The 23443-nt window shown below is 43.2% G+C and overlaps 1 protein-coding gene across 1 annotated transcript in view; it reads left to right on the top strand.

Moving 5' to 3' along the window:
- LOC119222608 (1-phosphatidylinositol 4,5-bisphosphate phosphodiesterase eta-2) overlaps positions 1-23132 on the top strand; it is a 159157-nt gene extending 136025 nt beyond the window's left edge. The window contains 14 exon segments of the mRNA XM_062562968.1: positions 15-122; positions 2047-2190; positions 8308-8406; positions 9290-9390; positions 9587-9675; positions 9914-10096; positions 10186-10293; positions 10552-10676; positions 10762-10846; positions 11190-11336; positions 14320-14399; positions 16354-16735; positions 20519-22056; positions 22058-23132. Coding sequence (XP_062418952.1) covers positions 15-122; positions 2047-2190; positions 8308-8406; positions 9290-9390; positions 9587-9675; positions 9914-10096; positions 10186-10293; positions 10552-10676; positions 10762-10846; positions 11190-11336; positions 14320-14399; positions 16354-16735; positions 20519-22056; positions 22058-22126 — 3258 coding nt within the window. The 3' untranslated portion in view covers positions 22127-23132.
- The last annotated feature ends 311 nt before the right edge of the window (positions 23133-23443 follow it).

The following is a 23443-nucleotide window of genomic DNA, read 5'->3' as shown; positions in this document are numbered from 1 at the left end:
TTGTTTTGCATTAGGGGAAGAAACTGCCTGACAACATTGATGAGAACGCAGAGGAGGGAGACGTTTCGGACGAGGACAGTGCTGATGAGATGGAGGACGACTGCAAGCTGATGAATGGAGATGTATGCACCGTTTTTGGTCTGTTCCTCTGTCTCTGTGACCACGGTTGCAGGTAGCAGATGAAATGTGATTCTGTTGATGGTTCATGTTTTAAGTCCTCCTCTACTGTCTTTGACTGTCCTCTATTGCTATCCTTGCTGTTTGCTTGGGCCTCTGTCTTTCTGCGTGCGTATTCCTTCTCATTTCCTGCTCTTCTCTTTTGTCCTTTCTTCTTCTCTTCAACTGTTGCTCGCTTCTGTCAAAGGGGAAGGTACTGTATACAATGCTCATCCGCCACCCACTCTAAAAACTCATCCAGTCATTTGCCATACACTCCTTTGGGTACGAGTTGGTACTGTAGGCTCAGTTATGATAAAATAACAATATTCATCACTGTTGGACTGGGAATCTACGGGAGGTCTTTAGGAACTTGGTAGGCAGTGTTTGAAGTGGGATAGTCCCACAATAAAACATCAGTTTAAGGCTGACCAACCCGATGGGGAAACACTGTAGCATAAACCAACTTACCATAGAGGCAGCGTCAGACCAGCTGTGAGGTCAAATGTTTTCCACAAAGGATTCTTGTGGCTCACAAGAGAGCAAATAGTTATTTTTTATCCACAGCTTCAGTTACCCGACACTTCACGTCACTATCGCCACGACGGACGCAGGCAGACTATTCCCCACACACAGACAAACCCTTTTTTCTTGTTTCATTAATCATTTTTTTTTGTGCTTTTAAAAAAACAAAAGTAGCGGTTTAGGCCATCAGAAAAAACCCAAAAACTACCCATCCCTAGTTTTAACAGTCTAACACACCAATTTTCTCATTTGCATATTGAAGCTAATGATGCTTTGAGGAGACCTTACAGAACAGATGCACTAACTAAACATATTTTTAATACTGAATACTGAGAACGATAATCCACAGCTTACTCAAGGGTTGTATATCAAACATTTACCCCCCCCCCCCCTGCATTATTTCAAACTATTAAATGTTCCTTAATAAGAAAATCCATTTTGACACACCCGTAGGGAGTACTTGAGCATGTTGCCTGTGGGTTAATGAGACACTGCCACCATGTGGCTGAACAGAGCATGTGCATATTATTGTCAGCAAGGTGATGTGTCCATAAGCAGACTTTATAATGCGTGTCCTACATCATTCTGTGCCATCACTAAAAGGTCCAGGCATCTATTAGCTTTCGAAGCTCTGAATCATGTCCCAGAATGCTTTGCACCTCTGCCCCCTTGTGAAACGTGAGGTCTGGTGGGATGCTGCATGTTTGTTTTTCTACTCCTTGCGGTCAGCCCAACTCATCTTCTACACCATATTACCTTAAACAATGTCTGGTGACTCATTGATTCACGTCCTGCATCCTACCAACACATGTTATTTGTTATTTCCAGTGTGAGAACTTTCCACATTGACGCTTTTGCTCGCTGTAAATAGACAACGTTTTTTCCACCTGTGTTCATGACTCAAGGTAAAGACATTTTAACTGCAATCATCTTGGTGATCCATGAAACATTTGGAGAGTTTCATTTTGGGCATGTCCGAAATATCTGACTGAAAGCATTAGTTACACCAGTTTATTGACAAAAAAACAAAATGAGATTAATTTGTCCTGACTACAATACATGCAGCTTATGTTGAAATAATAAAACCAGAAAAACTGATCTCGATATATTCTGTTCACCTGTCTCAGATTAAGTGCATACATCAATCAATAGCTCTGATAAACAAGGAATTACCTTTTTTACCTCTTTCCTATTTTGAGGAACAAAGTAAAATCATCTAAAAAAACGAAATTCATGGATACAATTGAAATCAACGTTTCCATCCTGTAATATGTAAAGGTGTGCAGAGCTCCAGCAGAGTGCCTGTAGCATATGATCACGAGTTCGAATCCTAATTCTCCGCCCCACTGTCCCCTCTCCCTCAAGACATCAGCTAACAGGAAGCAAGTGGAGAACATGGCTAAGAAGAAGCTGGACAACTTGATGAAGGAGTCAAAGATCCGGGACCGAGAGGACCCGGACAGCTTCACCATCGCAGCCCTGCCTCCTGCTGGGAAGCCCACGGACAAGGTGAGCCCCCCCTCCCTCAGGAGAGATGCTTCCATTCAGACCACTAGTGGATGAATTAAGAAGAAACAACTATACTTTTATTACGGACTGACTGCTTTGCACTGCACTTCAGGGGGAACTACATATTCATTGTTATGTTTGATTATTTCATGTAACTCAATACATCATGAATGCAGATATTTCTGGTTAACTCTGGCCCATTTCATCACATTCTAATGGGGCTTTGAGGCAAAGCACTCCGATAAATGTTTACCTCGAGCATCACCATTTGCGATTTTGGATTGAAATGAAATTTCAATCATGCAGAGACCTTCTCACTGGGAGACAAGCTTGCGGGATGAAATCAGCTCATTGTGTTATCTTGTTTTTTTAATTGTAATCCATTTTTGGGAGTTCACCCGGAGTTGAGCTTCACCCGTGAAAACGGTTTTCTACTATTTGTTGCTGTTTTACTCATTCCTGCCACCAGAGGCTGATGTACTCCGCTAGCAGATGTTGTTATTAGTTGGAATGCTTCAAGCATTCCAAGTATTGTTCTTCTTTTCTTTATTCCGCCTTATTAGTTGGAATGCTTCAAGCATTCCAAGTATTGTTCTTCTAATCTTTATTCCGCCTTATTCATCTTCTTCATATTATTCTATTTCTTCCGCCGCACCTTTCAACTCCTTCACACTTTCAGCTATTAAGACCATTCAAATATTAAAATGTTCAGCTCATTCAGGGGAGGGGTGCTATGACTTTTCAGCTTTTTAGCTCTTATAATTGAATTAATATAAATTAATATCTTCAACCTTTTTAACATGGTTTCCTAATGGATTAAATTTTCAAATCCTTTCAAAACTTCTTCAACTTTCAACTTTTTCAGCTTTTCCAATCTTTCAGCTAGAGACACCATTTAAACTTTAAAATGTTGACACAAGTCTTAACAATTTTATTAAAAAAACAGCTTGTTGATATCTATTATACTTTTTTCATAATCACTAATTATGTTTCATTAGTTTTGGGGTTCTTTTTGAATTTACAGTGCGCGCTAGAGTGAGGAGAAAGTCAGACAACAAAAGAAGGTCCATGTTTTGTAAACTGCTGGTAGAGCAGTTTTAAAACACATAGAGACATAAAAACTACACTCAAACGTTCGGTAGAGTCTTGTGTCTCTCAAAATGTCATTATTTTTTGGCTACTCCAAATAGTTTTGCTCCAGGAAGCATTTGTTTGAGGTGTGGGTTCTCAGTAACTCTCTGTGAGCTAAGTGCACCTTGCTCCGTTGCCGCGCCAACGAGCTGGGGCTCTTTCTGTGACTCACAGCTGATCCTCATTAGCTGATTAGTGCAGCCTGACATGACCTCCTTCTCTCCACCTTCTCTCATCATTTCAAAGCAACCCCCATGGAGGGAGTTCTTAATGTAATGTTTGATGAGGCCTATTAATATATTCTGTCTCTCAACCCCTCCACCCCCCCACCCACTCACCCAATACCATCATTTCAAAATAAAAGCTGCAATGATTATGTTATTTAAACATAAAGCTTAGGATTCAGCTGTTTCGTTGAATACTTATTGCGCTTTCAAATAGTACTACAACCACTACTAAAATGTCTAGTACTTCTAGTAGTACTTCTAGTATTTCAACTGGTATTATTACTAAAATACTTTTACTACTAGTATTTCAACCCAATGGAGGGAATTCTTACTGTAATGTTTGATGAGGCCTTCTAATATATTCTGTCTCTCAACCTCCCCACCCCCCCACCCACTCACCCAATACCATCATTTCAAAATAAAAGCTGCAATGATTATGTTATTTAAACATGAGGCTTAGGATTCAGCTGTTTTGTTAAATACTTATTGGGCTTTCAAATAGTACTACAACCACTACTAATATTTCTAGTACTTCTAGTAGTACTTCTAGTATTTCAACTGGTATTATTACTAAATGACTTTTACTACTACTAATATTACTAGTACTACTAGTATTTCAACCCAATGGAGGGAATTCTTACTGTAATGTTTGATGAGGCCTATTAAATAATATATACTGTCTCTCAACCCCCCACCCCCCACCCACTCCCCCAATGCCATCATTTCAAAATAAAAGCTGCAATGATTATGTTATTTAAACATGAAGCTTAGGATTCAGCTGTTTCGTTGAATACTTATTGCGCTTTCAAATAGTACTACAACCACTACTAATATTTCTAGTACTTCTAGTAGTACTTCTAGTATTTCAACTGGTATTATTACTAAATGACTTTTACTACTACTAATATTACTAGTACTACTAGTATTTCAACCCAATGGAGGGAATTCTTACTGTAATGTTTGATGAGGCCTATTAAATAATATATACTGTCTCTCAACCCCCCCACCCAATACCATCATTTCAAAATAAATGCTGCAATGATTATCTGTAATTTAGCCATGAAGCTTAGGATAAAGCTGTTTTGTTAAATACGTATTGCTCTTTCAAATAGTACTACAATCACTACTAATATTTCTAGTACTTCTAGTATTTCAACTGGTATTATTACTAAAATGACTTTTACTACTACTAATATTACTAGTACTACTAGTATTTCAACCCCAATGGAGGGAATTCTTACTGTAATGTTTGAGGCCCATCAATAACTTTTTAGTTTTCTTAGCTTAGGGCGACTGTGGGTCAGTGGGGAGCCCGGCCGTCCTCCAATCAGAGGGTTGGCGGTCTGATCCCAGGCCCGGCTAACTTGCATGTCAATGTGTCCTTGGGCAAGACGCTTATTCCCAGCAGTGTTCCTCTAGCTGGGACTACAGTGTGTGTGAATGTTAGTTACTGGTTGGGCAGGTGCCACTGTGTATGGTAGGTCCTGTCATTGGTGTGTGAATGGGTGAATGATGTTATGTAGTGTTAAGGTGCTTTGAGTGGTCAGAAAACTAGAAGAGCGCTGTACAAATCTATTTTACCAAGTCCATTTGCTTTGAATAACAAACATTCTGTCTCCCAAACCACCCCCACCCAATTCCATTATTTCAAAATAAAAGCCTCAATGATTATCTGTACCTCAACAATAGGTACACCACAATTGCTTTCAAAAACTAGTGAAACTAGAACTTACTTCTTCTACTGCTGCTAGTACCACTAGTACCACAATTACAACTATAGTACTAAACCTTATATTACTACAAAAAAATGTATTGTTTAATTCTCAGCTTTTCCTATTTCGATTATTTCTGTGATTTCAAATTCATAGAAGCTTCTCCCATTTCAGTTTTTTTGCAATTGTTTCAAGTTCATTTCAGCTTTTCTCATTTCTGTATTTTCAGCCATTTTTAAATGTATTTCAGCTTTTTCTATTCTTTCAGCAATGTTTAGAAGTAATTTAAGCTTTTATTAGTTCTGTATTTTGTCAAATTCATAGAAGCTTCCCCCATTTCTGTTTTTTCCAATTCTTTCAAGTTCATTTCAGCTTTTCTCATTTCTGTATTTTCAGCAATTTTTAAATGTATTTCACCTTTTTCTATTTCAGCAATGTTTAGAATAATTTCAGCATGTTGCATTTTAAGCAACTTTTTGAAATTAATTTCAGCTTTTACTATTTCTGTGATTTCAAATTCATAGAAGCTTCTCCCATTTCAGTTTTTTTGCAATTGTTTCAAGTTCATTTCAGCTTTTCTCATTTATGTATTTTCAGCCATTTAAAAATCTATTTCAGCTTTTTCTATTCTTTCCGCAATGTTTAGAATAATTTCAGCTTGTTTCATTTCTGTACTTAAAGCAACTTTTTAAAATTAATTTCAGCTTTCTGCATTCCAACGCATTTTCAGCAGGAAATGCATTTTCTAGTTTTTATTATTCTATTTCTTCCGCCGCACCTTTCAACTCCTTCACACTTTCAGCTATTAAGACCATTCAAATATTAAAATGTTCAGCTCCTTCAGGAGAGGTGTGCTATGACTTTTCAGCTTTTTAGCTCTTATAATTGAATTAATATAAATTAAAAACATCAAACTTTTTAACATGGTTTCCAATGGATTAAATTTTCAAATCCTCTCAAAACTTGTTTAACTTTCAACTTTTTCAGCTTTTCCAATCTTTCAGCTAGAGACACCATTTAAACTTTAAAATGTTGACACAAGTCTTAACAATTTCATTAAAAAAACAGCTTGTTGATATCTATTATAGTTTTTTCATAATCACTAATTATGTTTGACTAGTTTTGGGGTCCTTTTCGAATTTACAGTGTGCGCTAGAGTGCAGACAAAGTCGGAAGACAAGAGAGGGTCCATGTTTTGTAAACTGCTGGTAGAGCAGTTTTAAAACACATAGAGACATAAAAACTACACTCAAACGTTCGGTAGAGTCTTGTGTCTCTCAAAATGTCATTATTTTTTGGCTACTCCAAATAGTTTTGCTCCAGGAAGCATTTGTTTGAGGTGTGGGTTCTCAGTAACTGTCTGTGAGCTAAGTGCAGCTGCTCCGTTGCCGCGACAACGAGCTGGGGCTCTTTCTGTGACTCACAGCTGATCCTAATTAGCTGATTAGTGCAGCCTGACATGACCTCCTTCTCTCCACCTTCTCTCATCATTTCAAACCCCCATGGAGGGAGTTCTTACTGTAATGTTTGATGAGGCCTTCTAATATATTCTGTCTCTCAACCCCCCCCCACCCACTCCCCCAATACCATCATTTCAAAATAAAAGCTGCAATGATTATCTGTAATTTAGCCATGAAGCTTAGGATAAAGCTGTTTTGTTGAATACGTATTGCTCTTTCAAATAGTACTACAACCACTACTAATATTTCTAGTACTTCTAGTATTTCAACTGGTATTATTACTAAAATGACTTTTACTACTACTTGTACTACTAGTATTTCAACCCCAATGGAGGGAATTCTTACTGTAATGTTTGATGAGGCCCATCAATTAATAACTTTAGTTTTATTAGCTTAGGGCGACTGTGGGTGAGTGGGGAGCGCGGGCGGCCGTCCTCCAATCAGAGGGTTGGCGGTCTGATCCCAGGCCCGGCTAACCTGCATGTCAATGTGTCCTTGGGCAAGACGCTTAATCCCAGCATTGTTCCTCTAGCTGTGACTACAGTGTGTGTGAATGTTAGTTACTGGTTGGGCAGGCACCACTGTGTATGGTAGGTCCTGTCATTGGTGTGTGAATGGATGAATTATGTTATGTAGTGTTAAGGTGCTTTGAGTGGTCAGAAGACTAGAAGAGCGCTGTACAAATCTTTTTTACCAAGTCCATTTGCTTTGAATAACAAACATTCTGTCTCCCAAACCACCCAATTCCATTATTTCAAAATAAAAGCCTCAATGATTATCTGTACCTCAACAATAGGTACACCACAATTGCTTTCAAATACTAGTGAAACTAGTACTTACTTCTTCTACTGCTGCTAGTACCACTAGTACAACTATAGTACTAAACCTTATATTACTACAAAAAATGTATTTTGTAATTCTCAGCTTTTATTATTTCTGTGTTTTCAAATGCATAGAAGCTTCTCCCATTTCTGTTTTTTTTTGCAATTCTTTCAAGTTCATTTCAGCTTTTCTCATTTCTTTATTTTCAGCAATTTTTAAATGTATTTCAGCCTTTTCTATTTCAGCAATGTTTAGAATAATTTCAGCATGTTGCATTTTAAGCAACTTTTTGAAATTAATTTCAGCTTTTATTATTTCTGTGATTTCAAATTCATAGAAGCTTCTCCCATTTCAGTTTTTTTGCAATTCTTTCAAGTTCATTTCAGCTTTTCTCATTTATGTATTTCAGCTTTTTCCATTCTTTCAGCAATGTTTTTAATAATTCCAGCTTGTTTCATTTCTGTACTTTAAGAAACTTTTTAAAATTAATTTCAGCTTTCTGCATTCCAACGCATTTTCAGCAGGAAATGCATTTTCTAGTTGGACTGAAAGCATTCTAGATTTCTTGCGGAATGCTTTGAATTCACTGAACGGGCCAACACAAAGTATGTGACTCTTATATTTAGCGCTGATGGGAGACCCCTAAGGCTGGAGAAGCTCATCCTCAACATGTTCTCCAGGCGTGAACACAGAGGAGAAAAAACAACTTTTGGTCCCTTATGTCTAAAGTGTTTGGTAACAGAGGCACTTTCCTTGTGACGGCAGAGTAAAAGTGATGATGGGACGGACACGGCAGACGAGGCCAATCCCAGCAGCAACAAGCGCACCGGGCGCTCCTTCATGGGGAGCTTCTCCAAACGCAAGGTGGGCCCATCTTCTCCTTCTCTCTTGTCTGACCAGAACTGTCTTTACTGGATGAAGTGGTTATGTGACGTAGTGCCATGATGCATCAAACAAGAATTTGATATTGGGTTCATACTGTCCTCACACTGATGAAAGGAGCTTGGTTTGTTGACAGGAAAATAAAGTTAACACCTGATCACAACCTCCACTGTCCACGAACCACAGCATCTGGCAGATGATGCTTAGATTGCCAAGGACCACAGGATGCAACTCCAAATAAATGCTTTTAATTTGGGTTGAAATGATTTTCTCTAATAAAAAGAATTGTTGTCATTTTAATGTGTTTGGGACCTTTGTGGGCATAAACCTCTTTAGAAACATGGCGCCTGGGTATCCAATCAGAAGTTGGCAAATGAGCAGTTTGTGACTTACTCTGTGCCGCCCATCTGGCACCAAAATCACCTTCCCCGTTGTGATGCTCGCTTTGATCTTCAGCAAGTTGTCTTCACCACGTCTACATATATAAAAGCACTGAGTTACTGCCACGTGATTGGCTGATTTGTGTTGATGAGCAGTTGAACAGGTGTTACTCATTTAATAGTTAACTACAGTCATCACATGTTTCATCACCTTTAACCACCAGTCGGCCGATTTTTGTTTCTGATTTTCCCTTTTTTAAGCTCTGCGCGTGTCATGGTCTGCATGTGTGTAGAATGCAGACCACACCTCCACGCCTTACCTTTTTTCTTTGTCAACACCCTCATAACTTCAGGATGTGCATCAACACATCAACATTTCAAATGAAACAAATCATCCAGAAATGCACCTTCATCTTGGGAAGCCTCTTCCTCATCTCTCCATCAGTCTGTAACCACTGGCGCTTTAATAACTCCATCCTCTGCAGAAGAAGACGAGCAAGCTGAAGAAGACGTTGAGCTTTGAAGACACAGACACGGACCAGGAGAGTACAAGTAGCGCCTCCCGGGCCCCATTGCACCACAGCAAGTATGCAGCGCACGCACGCACACACACACACACACACACACACACACACATCTGTAAATCATGACACGTCTTTATCAGATCATAGGAGTACGATGGACAGATGTTGACCTGGTCATGATTTACGGGTTATGTGTGGTGCTGTACAAATCTTGATTTCATGCGTTGTGTAACCTTTTTCCCTTTGTTGACCCTTCAGGAAGAAGAAGACCATGAAGTTATCCAGAGCGCTGTCTGATCTTGTCAAGTACACATGTTCTGTGGGTCTCTATGACATTGAAGCACAAGGTGAGCGTTTCTGCCCCCCTCATGCTGACTGAGGGGTGGGGGCTGTGTTTCTAAACGGCTCTGCTAATGCTAATGCTAATCTTTTCAATCAAACTGGGGATGAAATGTAAAGGCACCTTTTCCCCCTTCAGAGCCGATCCTGTTTCACTGGGATTTAACAGTCTGTGGAACATGTCAAAAGTGGGTATGGACAGCAGAATGTCAGTGTGCGCCTCTGTCTTTGTGTCGCCCCCGGCAGCCAGCTGCAGCTGGCAGGTGTCGTCGCTCAGCGAGACCAAAGCCCACCAGGTGATGCAGCAGAAGGCGGCAACCTTCATCCAGTTCAACCAGCGGCAGCTCTCCCGCATTTACCCGTCCTCCTACCGCGTGGACTCGTCCAACTTTAACCCCCAGCCCTTCTGGAGCGCCGGCTGCCAGCTCGGTACCCGCTCCACCCGTCACCACGCACTGTGGCCTCAAAGTCCTCGTAAGGCGGCCACCATTAATGAGAGCAACTGGCTTTGATTTCAGTCGCACTCAACTACCAGTCAGAGGGCCGGGTCCTCCAGCTCAACCGGGCCAAGTTCTACAGCAACGGCAACTGTGGCTACGTCCTTAAACCGGCCTCCATGTGTGATGGTCAGCATGCGACATGCCCTTTCATTCACTTCACCTTCTATTAATATATTGAAGTTGTGTCAAGTTGATGCTGTTGTTTAATTCATCCTTATCAATGTTATGGATTTATATCTACTTTTTTCCCAACATATTGCTTCTAGGTATTCAGTTTGCACTTGCTAAAAGATCCCAGTTCCCAGTGGGAACAGATGCTACAGCAGTGTTTCCCCTACCGTTCTATGCAAAGAATACATTTACAAATCTCTGTTGTCACTGTAGGTGCCTTCAACCCCAACCTGGAGGACCCTCTGCCAGGCCAGATGAAGAAGCAACTGGTGCTGAAGATTATCAGTGGACAGCAGCTGCCCAAACCCAAAGACTCTATGCTGGGAGATAGAGGAGAAGTAGGAGACACACACACACACACACACACAGTAAAGATGTATTCTATTGTCTCCTATCAAGCAATATCTTCATGCTTTGTGTCAGATCATTGATCCCTTCGTGGAAGTGGAGGTCATCGGCCTCCCAGTGGACTGCTGCAAGGAGCAGACCAGAGTGGTGGATGATAATGGTGAGTTGAATCACTCATAAACTTCAGCTAGCCTGTCATCAAGTTAGAAATGCGGCCTAATGCATCATTTCCTTCCATGTTCATGGCTGTAGAGTTGCTTGTCCCATGCCAGACCACGGAGACATTTCTGTGCTGAGGACCAGGACACTTGTCCAGGGGTCCCGTAACAGACTTTGACCTTGATCAGGGCTCAACACACAGCTATTTATGGAACTGTGGTTGGGATGTGTTTTTGTACTCATCACAATCCGTGTGAATTAGACTGAATTAGTGGCTCTGTAATTGATGAGCTCAGCAGCAGGAGACATGCATAACTGATGGGCTGGCTCTGTCTTATCATTAGGGTTCAACCCGATGTGGGAGGAGACTCTGGTGTTCACAGTCCACATGCCTGAGATCGCCCTGGTGCGCTTCCTCGTGTGGGACCATGACCCCATCGGCCAAGACTTCATCGGCCAGCGCACCATCGCCTTCAACAGCATGATTCCAGGTAAGACACGGTGAAGCACCTGCCCTGTTTTCAGTCACTAAGGATTTATACCAATAAGCAACTTATTCATTGATGTCCAATGCACGCGTGTGTGCGTGAGCCGTTGGCAGCTTTATCAAGTTGGTTGATCGAAGTAGTAGCTAGGCCTCATATGGGCAGATATCAAAAGACTCAAAACAGTTGTGAGGTCTTTCATTCCTATGTAACTCAGACATACGGATAATACTTGATTTTGTGTTTGTTTTGGGTGTCCTCTTAGATGTCCTAAAGGAAGTTATTTCTTTGCCTAAATAAACATGTTTGTGCAGAGTTTCGACTATTGGTATTTCACAATGATCTGTCGAAGAATTTTGTCTTCTGGAACAACAGCATTAAAAGTCAATAAAGGGATGTTTCTGTAAAGCCCCATGAGAAATAAGCATTGTTCCAGAGAAAGGTGTTAACAGCGTCTGCATTCGGATGAATGCTAGAGGTGTCAAAAGTATTCATTCATTACTCAAGTAAAAGTATAGATACTAGGGCTTAAAAATACTTTTGTGGAAGTTAAAGTATCATCTCAAGCTCTTTATTAAGTAAAAGTACTGGTTTCAAAACTAAAAGTAAAAAAGTAAAAGTGCAAGTGCTGTAAGAGTAAAAAATGTTCATTAAGGAGAAACTCTTAGTAGTAGTTACTATACTCTAGTAAAGTATAGATACCCGAAAGTAAAGTAACAAAGAATTTGTACTTTGTTAATTGACACCACCCATGAATGCAAACCAATAGCTGAGGGACAACCTCCGCAAATAATTCAACCGCAAAAAATTCAACTGCAAACGAGCAGCGTTGGACGGGTCCTCGCTACTCCTTGCACTTCGGGGCACTGGCGGGACGGTTACAAATGCGACCGTGGAACCCTGCGGCCGTCAGACGAAGCGTTCGCAAGTCAGTGGTCGTTAAACGTGTAGTGAAACGCCAGGCATGCCGTTTTGCAAACTTTATCGTTGACATTATCATGGTCTTTGGCCTTTTATGTCAACATATAACCAGGAGCTTCTGATGTACCATTAAAAATTAAAGCCTCTCAGAATACCATACATGAGCCAATTTCCTTCATTATCTATCACCAGACTACATTTTGTCATTTTCAGGGTAGATTTAAAAGGAACCAATCAATAGTCATAACCATTCCACTTCAGGCAGAGAGTACACATCAGCATGGTGTGATTTGGTGATAACCAGGATGAAATACCAAGCAAAATTTAAATGTGGAAGCATTAAAATCATAAGAAGTGACTACGTCTTTAGTGTGTGTGTGTGTGTGATATACACTCACCGGCCACTTTATTAGGTACCCCATGCTAGTAACTGGTTGGACCCCCTTTTGCCTTCAGAACTGCCTCAATTCTTCGTGGCATAGATTCAACAAGGTGCTGGAAGCATTCCTCAGGGAGTTTGGTCCATATTGACATGATGGCATCACACAGTTGCCGCAGATTTGTCGGCTGCACATCCATGATGCGAATCTCCCGTTCCACCACATCCCAAAGATGCTCTATTGGATTGAGATCTGGTGATTGTGGAGGCCATTTGAATACAGCGAACTCATTGTCATGTTCAAGAAACCAGTCTGAGATGATTCCAGCTTTATGACATGGCGCATTATCCTGCTGAAAGTAGCCATCAGAAGTTGGGTACATTGTGGTCATAAAGGGATGGACATGGTCAGCAACAATACTCAGGTAGGCTGTGGCGTTGCAACGATGCTCAATTGGTACCAAGGGGCCCAAAGAGTGCCAAGAAAATATTCCCCACACCATGACACCACCACCACCAGCCTGAACCGTTGATACAAGGCAGGATGGATCCATGCTTTCATGTTGTAGACGCCAAATTCTGACCCCACCATCCGAATGTCGCAGCAGAAATCGAGACTCATCAGACCAGGCAACGTTTTTCCAATCTTCTATTGTCCAATTTCGTCAGTATGAAAAACACTGCATGGCAATACTTAATAATGTAGGGCCTACACAAGCATCATGATTATAAATTTCTAGCCGGAAACATCAATGTTCCTTGGAGTTATAACATTTTACATTTTGAAGAAAATCGTCCAAACTGGACGCAAGATGACGCCCAGGTAGTTTTATGAAAACTCTTGATTTTAATAACTTTTGACCCCACGGTTGTCAGGATCAACTTGCCTGATTTTGATATGGATCGGATTTAAACTCTCTAAGGCGTTTGTTCGTTTGTAAATGCAAAAAATGAAGAAAAGTGCAAAAAATACAGAGAATCACTATAGCGCCCCCTAATGTTCAAATATTCCTGCAAAAATTGGGGATGTTCTAAGACTCAATGTGAACATGTCCTATAGATTTGGTGAGGACTGGCCTTATACTTTTGAAGTTATAAGTCTTTCCTTTCTAGCCCTCACCCCTTACAAACTTCATTGGTCCATAACTTTGATGAAAAATGAGATCAACATCCTTTCAATAACTTTTGATGGCATTGAGCCCATGATCATTTTGATCAAGAGTCTGGGAGGAGTTAGCAAAAACGTGTTTTTCATAAAATTCTAAATGGCGGAAACATTTGCATACCATAATTGACTTTTTTGTACAGCACATCCAAGAGCGCCTGTGTGCAAAGGATCAAGTAAATCGGTAAAAGCTAGAGCACTTTTTTTCATCCCCTAGTGGCGCGACCCGAAAAATATCTAAATTTTTCGCACTCATGCAAAAATTCAAGAGTTTTTGAACATGATAAAGGCCCCAAAAGTGCGATTGAAGTGGCGAAATAATAAGAGCTCGGCTCAGGCCCTAATTCTTGCAATTTCAAGAGGGCTTCGGCCGACTTTCAGTTGAAATACAATAGGTTCCTCTATGACTAGTCGTAGCGAGGACCCTAAAAATAAGGAAGAGCAATTGATTCTAGATCCTTCCATACATTTATCTCCAGCCCTTCCCTTGTCCCACTGATGTGTGTGTGTGTGTGTGTGTTCAGGTTATCGCCATGTGTACTTGGAAGGTATGGAGGAGGCGTCCATCTTTGTTCACATTGCTGTGAATGACATCACTGGTAAGGTAGGTACTACAGAGGAAGCTAGCAGAAAACAAAAATGTGTAGTCTAAACATTTTAAACAACAATTTGCATCAAGTCTTGGTACACAAAGCCGTTCGGACTGGAACAGTAACTGAGTGATGTGTTGCTTCCCTTTGGCCCTCCAGTCTCAACCACATTGTAAATGTCCGCTCTGTTGTTCATTGTCCTTTCTTTGAACTTGCCTCCATTTAGGATTTCTATCTGACCCCCCTGCCCCTTCCCTTTTCTCCCTCATCCTCTCCCTTCTGATTTCCGCTCTCTTCCTGTGACTGTTTGTGATTTCAGTGGACCCCTCTATATCCAAAAGCTTCATTTAGAAGCAGGACATTTTTAGGAGCCCTGAAGCTGATGCTCAAAACCCAGGTGTAGTGCGACCCAGTCGGCATCCTGCATGAGCCACACGACCCCCCCCCCCACAAACACAAGCCCCCTTTCGTTAGGTGTCTGCGAGCATTAACAAGTATAAGGCCAACTCATGCCTCACATCAGTTATGAAGGCTTGACCCGCCTGCATCGAGTAGAGCCCCACGGTGAGGGCTGATTGGAGGAGAGAGGGGTGTGAGGCTGGACGTCTGCCAGGCTGCTGGGCCTCTTTGTGACTCCCTGGGGCTCCTAACTCCAGGAGTTGTTTTTCAGTGTGCTGCACTGCAGGAGTGTTCCATTCTATGCAGGACCCTTGATGACATTTAGAACAGTCTTATTGATACCCCTTTTTAAAGATGTTGTGTCTGTTTTTCTCTTTGCATTGGTTCATTGTCAGAGTGTGGATTTGCATGGCAGTAGTAGCATCCACTACAGCTGGGGCTGTAGTAACAGTTGACTGGTATTTGCTCCTCCATTTGATATCAAGAATTGTGGCTACATGCAGAGACATGTCTGTCGGCTAAACGCATGAATCCAGAATCATGGACTAACATCTCAGCCTTTTGATAGGTTGCTGTAAAGATGGGTCTGAACATGTTTGAGCTTGTTGGAACACCATGCTCCTGTTTTTGACTTAAGATAAACCAGGCTGGATTTCTATCAGTAAGAGGAGACTTCCATTTTCGGTTTGAAGTGGATAGATTATGCAGTCCGGAGGCCCCTAGGGAGCAGCACTTCTGGTAGTCATTTTCATGTTCAGTTCAGCCACAATTTCCCTCTTTGTCCCAGAAAGACTTGTCTTTTTGTCTTGCTGTTCAGTCAGCATTTAGCTACAGTAGTCAACAGTTGGCCCGTTTGGATCTACTTCTTTCACATTGTTTGATGCTTTTCATAATGAAAAGGCTTTTAGTGTCCCACTGAAGCTGCATTTGGTTTTACATAACTTGGGGAATAATTGTGCAGTAACATGTTGCAGTGTTGTCACAACCACTGTTGTCATTGTGTCATCGCCATCATCATTGCCAACACTTCTGCCCCAGTGTTTGACATTTGACCAATACCAGGTAGCACTCAGAGGCAGCGCAAACATCCATGCATCAAGTCAACTCTTGATTTAGGTAGTCCTCAGAAAAACTCACAGGCAGCTGCATATCCTTCCTACTCATGTCAAAGTCTATGTGATTATTGTATTTTTGTTATTCATATTTGTGTTTGAAGAAAAACGCAAAAATACTTTGAAAGCATAACTAAAATAGTAGAACCATTGTGGTTCTACCACTGGGAGCAATCCATATTTAGGTTGGGCTTCAAACACTCAACGTTCATGTACGCCTGCGGCTACAGATGCTTTATACCATTATATAGATGCTAGAAAGTTACTGTGGAATTCAAAGGATTACAGCTGGATGATCGTTTCTGTGCATGCTCATGTAGTACTGCAATAATACAGTGCGGACCATTGCGACTGCATTATGGCAACCTCATTTTGTATGACCTCACTGACTTCTTCATTTTGGTTTGTTAAGCTTCACTTTGTGTTTGACAGTGATGTTTTGTTGTGTTTTTGTCAGGCCAGAGCAGCCACCGGCATAAAAGGGCTGTTTCACAGAAACCCAAAGCAGGCTTCCCTCGACAGCCATGCTGCTGTGCAGCACAGCCGTAAGCACCCGTTTGGTGCCCATCTCCTGCGCCGCACCGCTAGTGCACCCACCAAAGGCCAGCCCAAAATCAAGAAGGGCTTCCCAGAGATCGCCAACGACACCAAGGACTACAGCTCAGAGGGTGCCAGTGAAGAACGAGAGACTGAGGACAGGGACAAGGTCTCCGCTGCTGCCTCTCACCAGTCCACCCCTCCACAAAACCTTAACAGGGAATCCCTGGCATCCCACCAAGCCAAGGGCCCCTGGGAACGTCCTGACACCAATGGGGCTATTCACCCTGAGGAGGGTAAAGGTAAGAGCCCTCTTCTAGCTGAGCCACTGAAACGAGTCAGTCGACTCCGTATACATGACCCACTGGACATGAAGCCAGGGGTGTTTGCCCGCGTTGCACTTAACAGCTCAGGTAGAGTAGGGATGACCTCCAACTGCATAACGTGTGTGATTGGCTCCAAGGAGAGTCCAGAGACTGAAAGAAAGGGTTCAGTTAAGGAGAGTCAGGGATGCAAGTACAAAATGGTAGATGGGGAAAGACATGAGAGTAACCACCCCGTCTCGCCCAAGAGACCAGTTCAGCCAGAGCCTGTGGCCAACTCCCAAACGCCCACTACCCAGACAGAATCCCAGCCATCAGCTGTCCTTCACAAGTTATGCCCACACGCCCAGCTTCCGAACTCGCCAAAGGCTCTCAGCCGACCAATCCCCTTCCCTAGAACCAAAGCCAGGCAAACTCTGGGAGCTCAGCACATAAGACATCGGCCTGTTGTGTCCCAGAGTAGCGTCCGATCCTGCAGCCTTCCCCGAAGATGTACAGTAACACCTACGCAGAACCTCAGCCCAGAGTGCGGGACCAGCCTCCGATTGCAACAGGCGCCCCCGCCCAACAACAGCCCTGTCTGTGGCCCACCGGTGGGCCCGTTTCTGAGCGATAATGGGAAGGAAGGTCTCTCGCTCAGTGACAGCAGCAGCTTTGAAAGCTTTGCCAGTCTGAGCAGCTTGGAGTCGCCCCCAATGCTGCCTCCACGTTCTGTCCCTGACTGCCGCAAGAGGGCTGTTGGCACCCTGCAGCGCGAGATGAACGCCCTGTTTTCTCAGAAAATGGAAGAGTTGCGCCATAAGTCCCCAATGTTCTTCGCTGGTAAGATCTATGTGAGGCAGCATTAGCATTACACCCTGTAGTTGCTGAGTGTCCTGTAGAGTAGAGCTCCATGTAGCCTCCAAACATGCCGGACAGTGCTGTCAGAATGATCCTGCTGTGTGCCTGTTAGTCATCCCACGTGTCCCTGATAGTTCCAGGAAGAATATGTAATAATAATAGTATTAATACCTCAACCTCATCACTGACTCCTATTTCAATCAATTCACTCAAATGGTTTTCCGATTGTTTTACTCAATGCCTTGAAATATTGTTAATGTACCCCCATGCTTCACAGATGAGAGAAGTGGTAAGTTTTTAACCTTAAATGAGTAGATGTAGTTCCTTCTTTGCCTGCTCCTTCTTTAACCCATTCTATTTGAGCAACAGAGTTACAAAGGCAAATTGTAATCTGATGGTTAACAAAAGGATGAGTACAGTCTGATTCTTTGTCATGTTAACCAAGCTATGCTCAGCATGCTGGTTAGAAAGCTTCTGTGTAAACTCTTTATTGGGTTTCACACCTCAACCCTCTTATGACATATTTTAACAGGAGTCCATTTCTTGCCCACCCCCCTTTAGCCTCTCTTCATCATCATGTGATGGCCAACAGTGTTTTTACCACTAGAGAAAAAGCAATCGGGGGAAAAACAAGTGTCTTTTGGCATACAAATTGTATTTTTCTGGCCTCATGTGATGAATGCTGACATCTGTTACTCACTTTCGGCAGATCCTGTGCACGTTGGTGAATTATATGAATAATCTGAGCATCGTTACCCCGTGTTTATAAAACAAATGTTATTTCTCCTCATGTAGATTTGGAAGTTTGATCTGTGATCCTCTTGTTAAGAGGCTATCTCTGTCTGTGAGCTGTTTCCTTGCCTCCACTCTCCCTCTTCTCTCCAGTTTTGCTAAACTCCTTTTTTCCTCTCTGTCCCTTTTGCACGCTCTCTGTTATTAGTGCAGAATTGAGGGGATGACCAGAGCCAGGTAAACTGCTGAATGCATGCAACCTTTTTAATACACCCCGTGCTTCCTTCACTTCATCAGTCAGTCTCTGTCTCACCAGCCTGCTTCTCTAAATATGTCACACCTGTAGGGTGTTTTTCCACATTTTTTCTTAAAAATGAGGTGACTTGGATTAACGCTATAGTGATTCCTCATCTTATCACATAGAGGTGCGGGTCTAGAAGGGGACCCTCACAGAATCCATCACTTTGTGTATTACAATGTGTTGTGTATTACAACATATGTCTTACTATAATCAATAAACCATTGTACTCTCTGAACACCCATGAAATCATTAAAAAGAAGACTGAAAGCTAAATAAGTCAATTTGTCAAGTAAACCCATTTTAGCTGTAAATATCCATCACAGTGAACCGTCTGGGTTGGTAATCAGGTCTACCCTAATTTGTGTTGATGGAGTAAACATGTGCACTAAAGGGGCAACAATGAGACAACCCCCAAAACAAGACTGGTTTTGAATTTGGAGGCCAATTCCAGTTTCTCCCTCTGGATCTCCTTGACTGGTTTTCCACTAGTGTTGGCTTTAGCTAGAGATATCCTCCTCCAGGATGGACCTTCCACCCGGGCTGTTGCAAGGAGTCTTGATGTATCTCCAAGCACTGAACATGGAGAAGATTTCATGGAGAAGATTTCATGGAGAAGATTTCATGGAGAAGATTTCAGGTTACAAGAGCTGTATAAGGTCCTCTACCAATCAGCAAGACAGATATCTGCTGCTTTGTGCAAGGAGTAAACCGGTTGAGCACTGCCCGCAACATGGTTCAGCGTTACAGGTTTGGTGGTGGGTCAGTGACTGTCTGGGGGGACGTATCCATAGAAGACGGACTGACCTCTACAGTCCAGAGAACGGAAGTATGCCTGCCCTTAGCTATCAGGATATAATCCTTGAACCTGTGGTCAGACCCAACGCTGTCGCAGTAGGTCCCAGGTTCCTCCTGATGCACAACAATGCTGGCTTCATGTGGCAAGAGTATGCAGGCAGTACCTGGAGGATGAAGGAAGTGATGCCATTCAATCGCCCTTAATACCCTTCTCCATAATTTTTTTTTTAAAGAGGGTATTGGGCTGGTGTGGGCAGATGTGGTGTAACAGTGATCCAGCGTGTTCTCCTCTCTGGTTGGGCATTTCATAAACTGTTCGTACTTAGGAAGTTCATAGCTGACGTTCCCTTTGTTAAAGTCCCCAAGGACAATAACCAAGGAGTCCGGGTTGGTCCGCTCCACACGCCGTATCTGGTCTGCGAGTGTCCGTTGTGCCTCGTGCACGTTGCCCGCCGGCGGCATGTAAAAACCGACCAGGATGAATGAAGTGAACTCACGGGGGAGTAAAAGGGTTTAGTTAATGATGAAGGATTCCACATCAGGAGAAGTTGTTGTAGGATCACTGTTACGTCGTTGCACCAGCTGATGTTGGAGTAGAGATGTTGCTGGAGAGCTCCGTGTCGCAGTCCGCTCTGAGCAGACACCTCTCTGTGGATGGAGTCTCTGTCTCTCCTCACCAGCAGCTGAAGTTGGTCCAGTTTGTTGCTCAGTGAGCGCCGTCAGCGGTGAGACCAATTCATTGACAGGGTTCATGAAAGGAGAACATATATTTCACATATTTTCTGCTGTATATTGGATGGGAACAGCTTGGTATTTTCTCAATATTGGGGGGGGACACACGACCCCCCACCCCCACCCAAAAGAATGCGTTGTTACGCCCTTTCATTGATATGATTTCAAGTAGCAGTCTTGCGCATACATTTTTATCATGCCTAATACAAAAAAGCCACTTCCACCAATAAAAAAGGGCTGTATACAAACGGAAAGTGAGTCAACACATTGGATCAGGGCGGCCCATTTTTTAAGAACTACAGTTGTCTTTTAGAGACCATAAAGTAAGTAAGCCTTTTTCATTGTCATCTTTATTTCCACAGAGTTTTCCATGGTGCGGAAGCCAGCTCCACTTCCACTGAACGCTGAAGCCACCAGATACCCTTGTGTCAGCCGTTCTGTCTCCACTCCAGAAGGCAGCCTGTTTTCATCTAACTCCTCATCACCACTGCAGTCTCCATGCACAGCAATAAATGCAGACTCCCCATTTGCAGTGGCTTCTAATGGTGTGACACACAGTCCGATCAAGGTTAGCGGAGATCCAAGGAACCTGTTGGCCCTTTCCAGAACTGCTTCTCTCCCTACGACAAACCCTGCTGACAAAACTGCACCAGCACAGTGTGGGCGAGACCTCCCGACTAACCAAAGTACTGAGCCATTCATGGAGCACACACCAAACCAGAGAAACAAAGATACTCTAACCGCAGTAAAGTCTGACCGCAGACTGGAACCTCCTTCTGCAACCGTGACGGCGCAGGTCAGGAGAGCTTTGTTTAACAATCAGGCATCATATGTACCAATAAGGAGAGCAAAAAGTGAGGGCCGTGTTCAGGGGGCTGTAGCCTCCACTGGGCAGGACCAGTCAGCCGTGCCAGAGGTCTGCACCGACGCCACCATGAACGACCGCCTTTGGTGCAAGCTGGAGCCAGGCAGCCATCGAGACAGCATGTCTTCCTCCTCCAGCATCTCTTCCAGTGACACAGTCATCGACCTGTCTCTACCGAATCTGGCCAGGAAGAGCTTCACCAGCCTGCCCACATCTGGCAGCTTGTGCGATCCTCACTGGGCCACGTGCCGTCGCTCTGCGCTGCTCTCCTACAATGCCCTCCGCGTCAGCAAAAGCAAGTCAAACCCCAATCTCCAGCAAGGCAATTGCCCCAAGGATGAGCTTAAGCCCCGCCCTCTGCAGCCTCCCCAAGAAGTTTTCATGGACTCACCCAGCAGACTGTCTCAAAGGAGGGACACCTGGAGTCGTCTCTACATGGAGGGGCTCAAGCAGCAGCAGTCGTCGTCCAGCAGGGTGTCATCCACGCCCACCCTCCCGACATCTACCGCCTCCATGTCCAAAAGCCTTGGGGATCTCACCTCCGATGACATTTCCTGTAACTTTGACAGCAAGTATCACAGCATCAGCCGCAGCTTCATTGTGAGGCCAGCCAGGGACCAGCTCGGCAAGGGCGGCTTGCACAAGCCCTGGGCACCAGGAGACCTCACAGAGCAACTACGGAAGCTGACTGATGTAGAACCACTGACCCCAAGCGACTTTGACCAGGAAAACCGGGTTGGGGAGTTTCAGGAAGAGTTTGTGGATGAGAACCTGGTCCGGAGGACCTCGTCGAGGAGTCAAAGTAGGGTGCGCTACATAGCAAATAGAGCCAAGAAGGCCCAGGAGAGGCAGAAGATCCAGGGCCTGGTCCAGGGCAGAAGCGCAAGCTTTAGCGTCGCTGGTAGCATTGCCAGCCCCATTGAGGAGCGGGGGAACCCTGAAGGTGCCTGCTGCGTGGCCCAGAGTCCCTGCTCCAGCCTGGACCTGCTGAGTCAGCTAACCCCAATTGGAACCCTGTCCCAGAGACCGTCCCAGCTGCCCCCCAGACCCAGAAAACAGTGAAGTCTTTTTCATGTTCAAACGAAACTTCAAAAGAATTGTCTGACTTGGAACAGAGTGTGAGAGACACAGCTAGAAACTTATAGAATACGCTCCAGTTTTTTCTCAGCTACAAATATTTTTTAAGTGGCATATATTGCAGAATTCCTCAGATTATTTTCCCTTATGCAAAAAATTGTGCTTCAGTGATAAATTATTCACAGTCAAGCATTTCAATAGTTTGAGGGTGTGCAAAATCCATTTTTGAACATTAACTGAAGCACAGTCATCGTCTACTAGAAGCAACTCCTGCAGCTCTGCCATCCTTTTGCACCAAACGTATTTAGTAAAAGATGCCAGAGCTTTTATATATGTGTATGTTGACTGTTCACTACTCTACTTCTACATTTTTTTAATGTGAGCATACAGTAGCAATGGGCCTACTTGAACTGAAATGGTTAAGGCGTTGTTGTTAGCCCATCCATTCACTGGCAATATTAAGAAAAAACTGGCATGGTACCATGAAGTTTGACAGTTTCATGATGGACGCTGCTGCTCTTATAATGACTTGCCTAAAAAAAAGGAATTATTATTAATACTACAGTGGAGGATAAGATTTCTTAATTGTTAGTACACTTTGTGTAGTGGTTAGTCATTTGACCAAACTGCCAATATTCTGCTCGGCTACCCAGTTAGTGGCATGTCAAAGCACTGAGATCATGTACTTGAAAGCAGTGGTAGACTTCTCCATATCAAGTTTAGCCCTTTTTAGTTGCCGCATGTTTTTAATGCACAGTAATGTTTATCCTAAAGGCTGTGCTTTTATTTCCTTTTACAAAGACCTTTTTTTAAATGAAGATTTGTTGATTTCTGGGATCGCCAGACGGCGGCAGCGCCTCCCAGCGGCTGCTCTCCTGTTGGTCCGTGGTACTAATACAAGATGACAATGATCTGTATCGAAGCACGTTTATCTGTCCACCTGCTGTATCGTTTGCACTGCCGTGCCAGTTGTTTGTGCAACGTTTTAGGGACAATGTGTAATTATGACATGAATAAATCTCAAATGTGTATTACTGAACGCTTCCCTGCTCATTTTGTTCCATGCACACGCTTAGACGTGGACCAGTGAACAGAGCCTCATGCGAGCTGACACTTAAAAGCCTTGGTTCTGGCCAGCTTTGCCTGCTATTCTAATTTGGACTCTGCTTGGGGTCTGTGTTTACCCGCCATCACCTCTCCCCACCTCTGTGGCAAAAATTTAAAACAGCCCCCCTGCAGGTAGGACGAATGGAGGGAAAAACATTTTTTTGCAGGCTAACAAAGATCCAATTTTTCGAATACACCCTCTTTCCATTAACTTTCTCAGACCCTAGAATGTGGAATG

Source organism: Pungitius pungitius, chromosome 1, assembly GCF_949316345.1.
Source record: "Pungitius pungitius chromosome 1, fPunPun2.1, whole genome shotgun sequence".
NCBI lineage: Eukaryota > Metazoa > Chordata > Actinopteri > Perciformes > Gasterosteidae > Pungitius > Pungitius pungitius.
The sequence above is the reverse complement of the archived record's forward strand: the minus strand, read 5'-3'. Positions and strand labels throughout refer to the sequence as shown.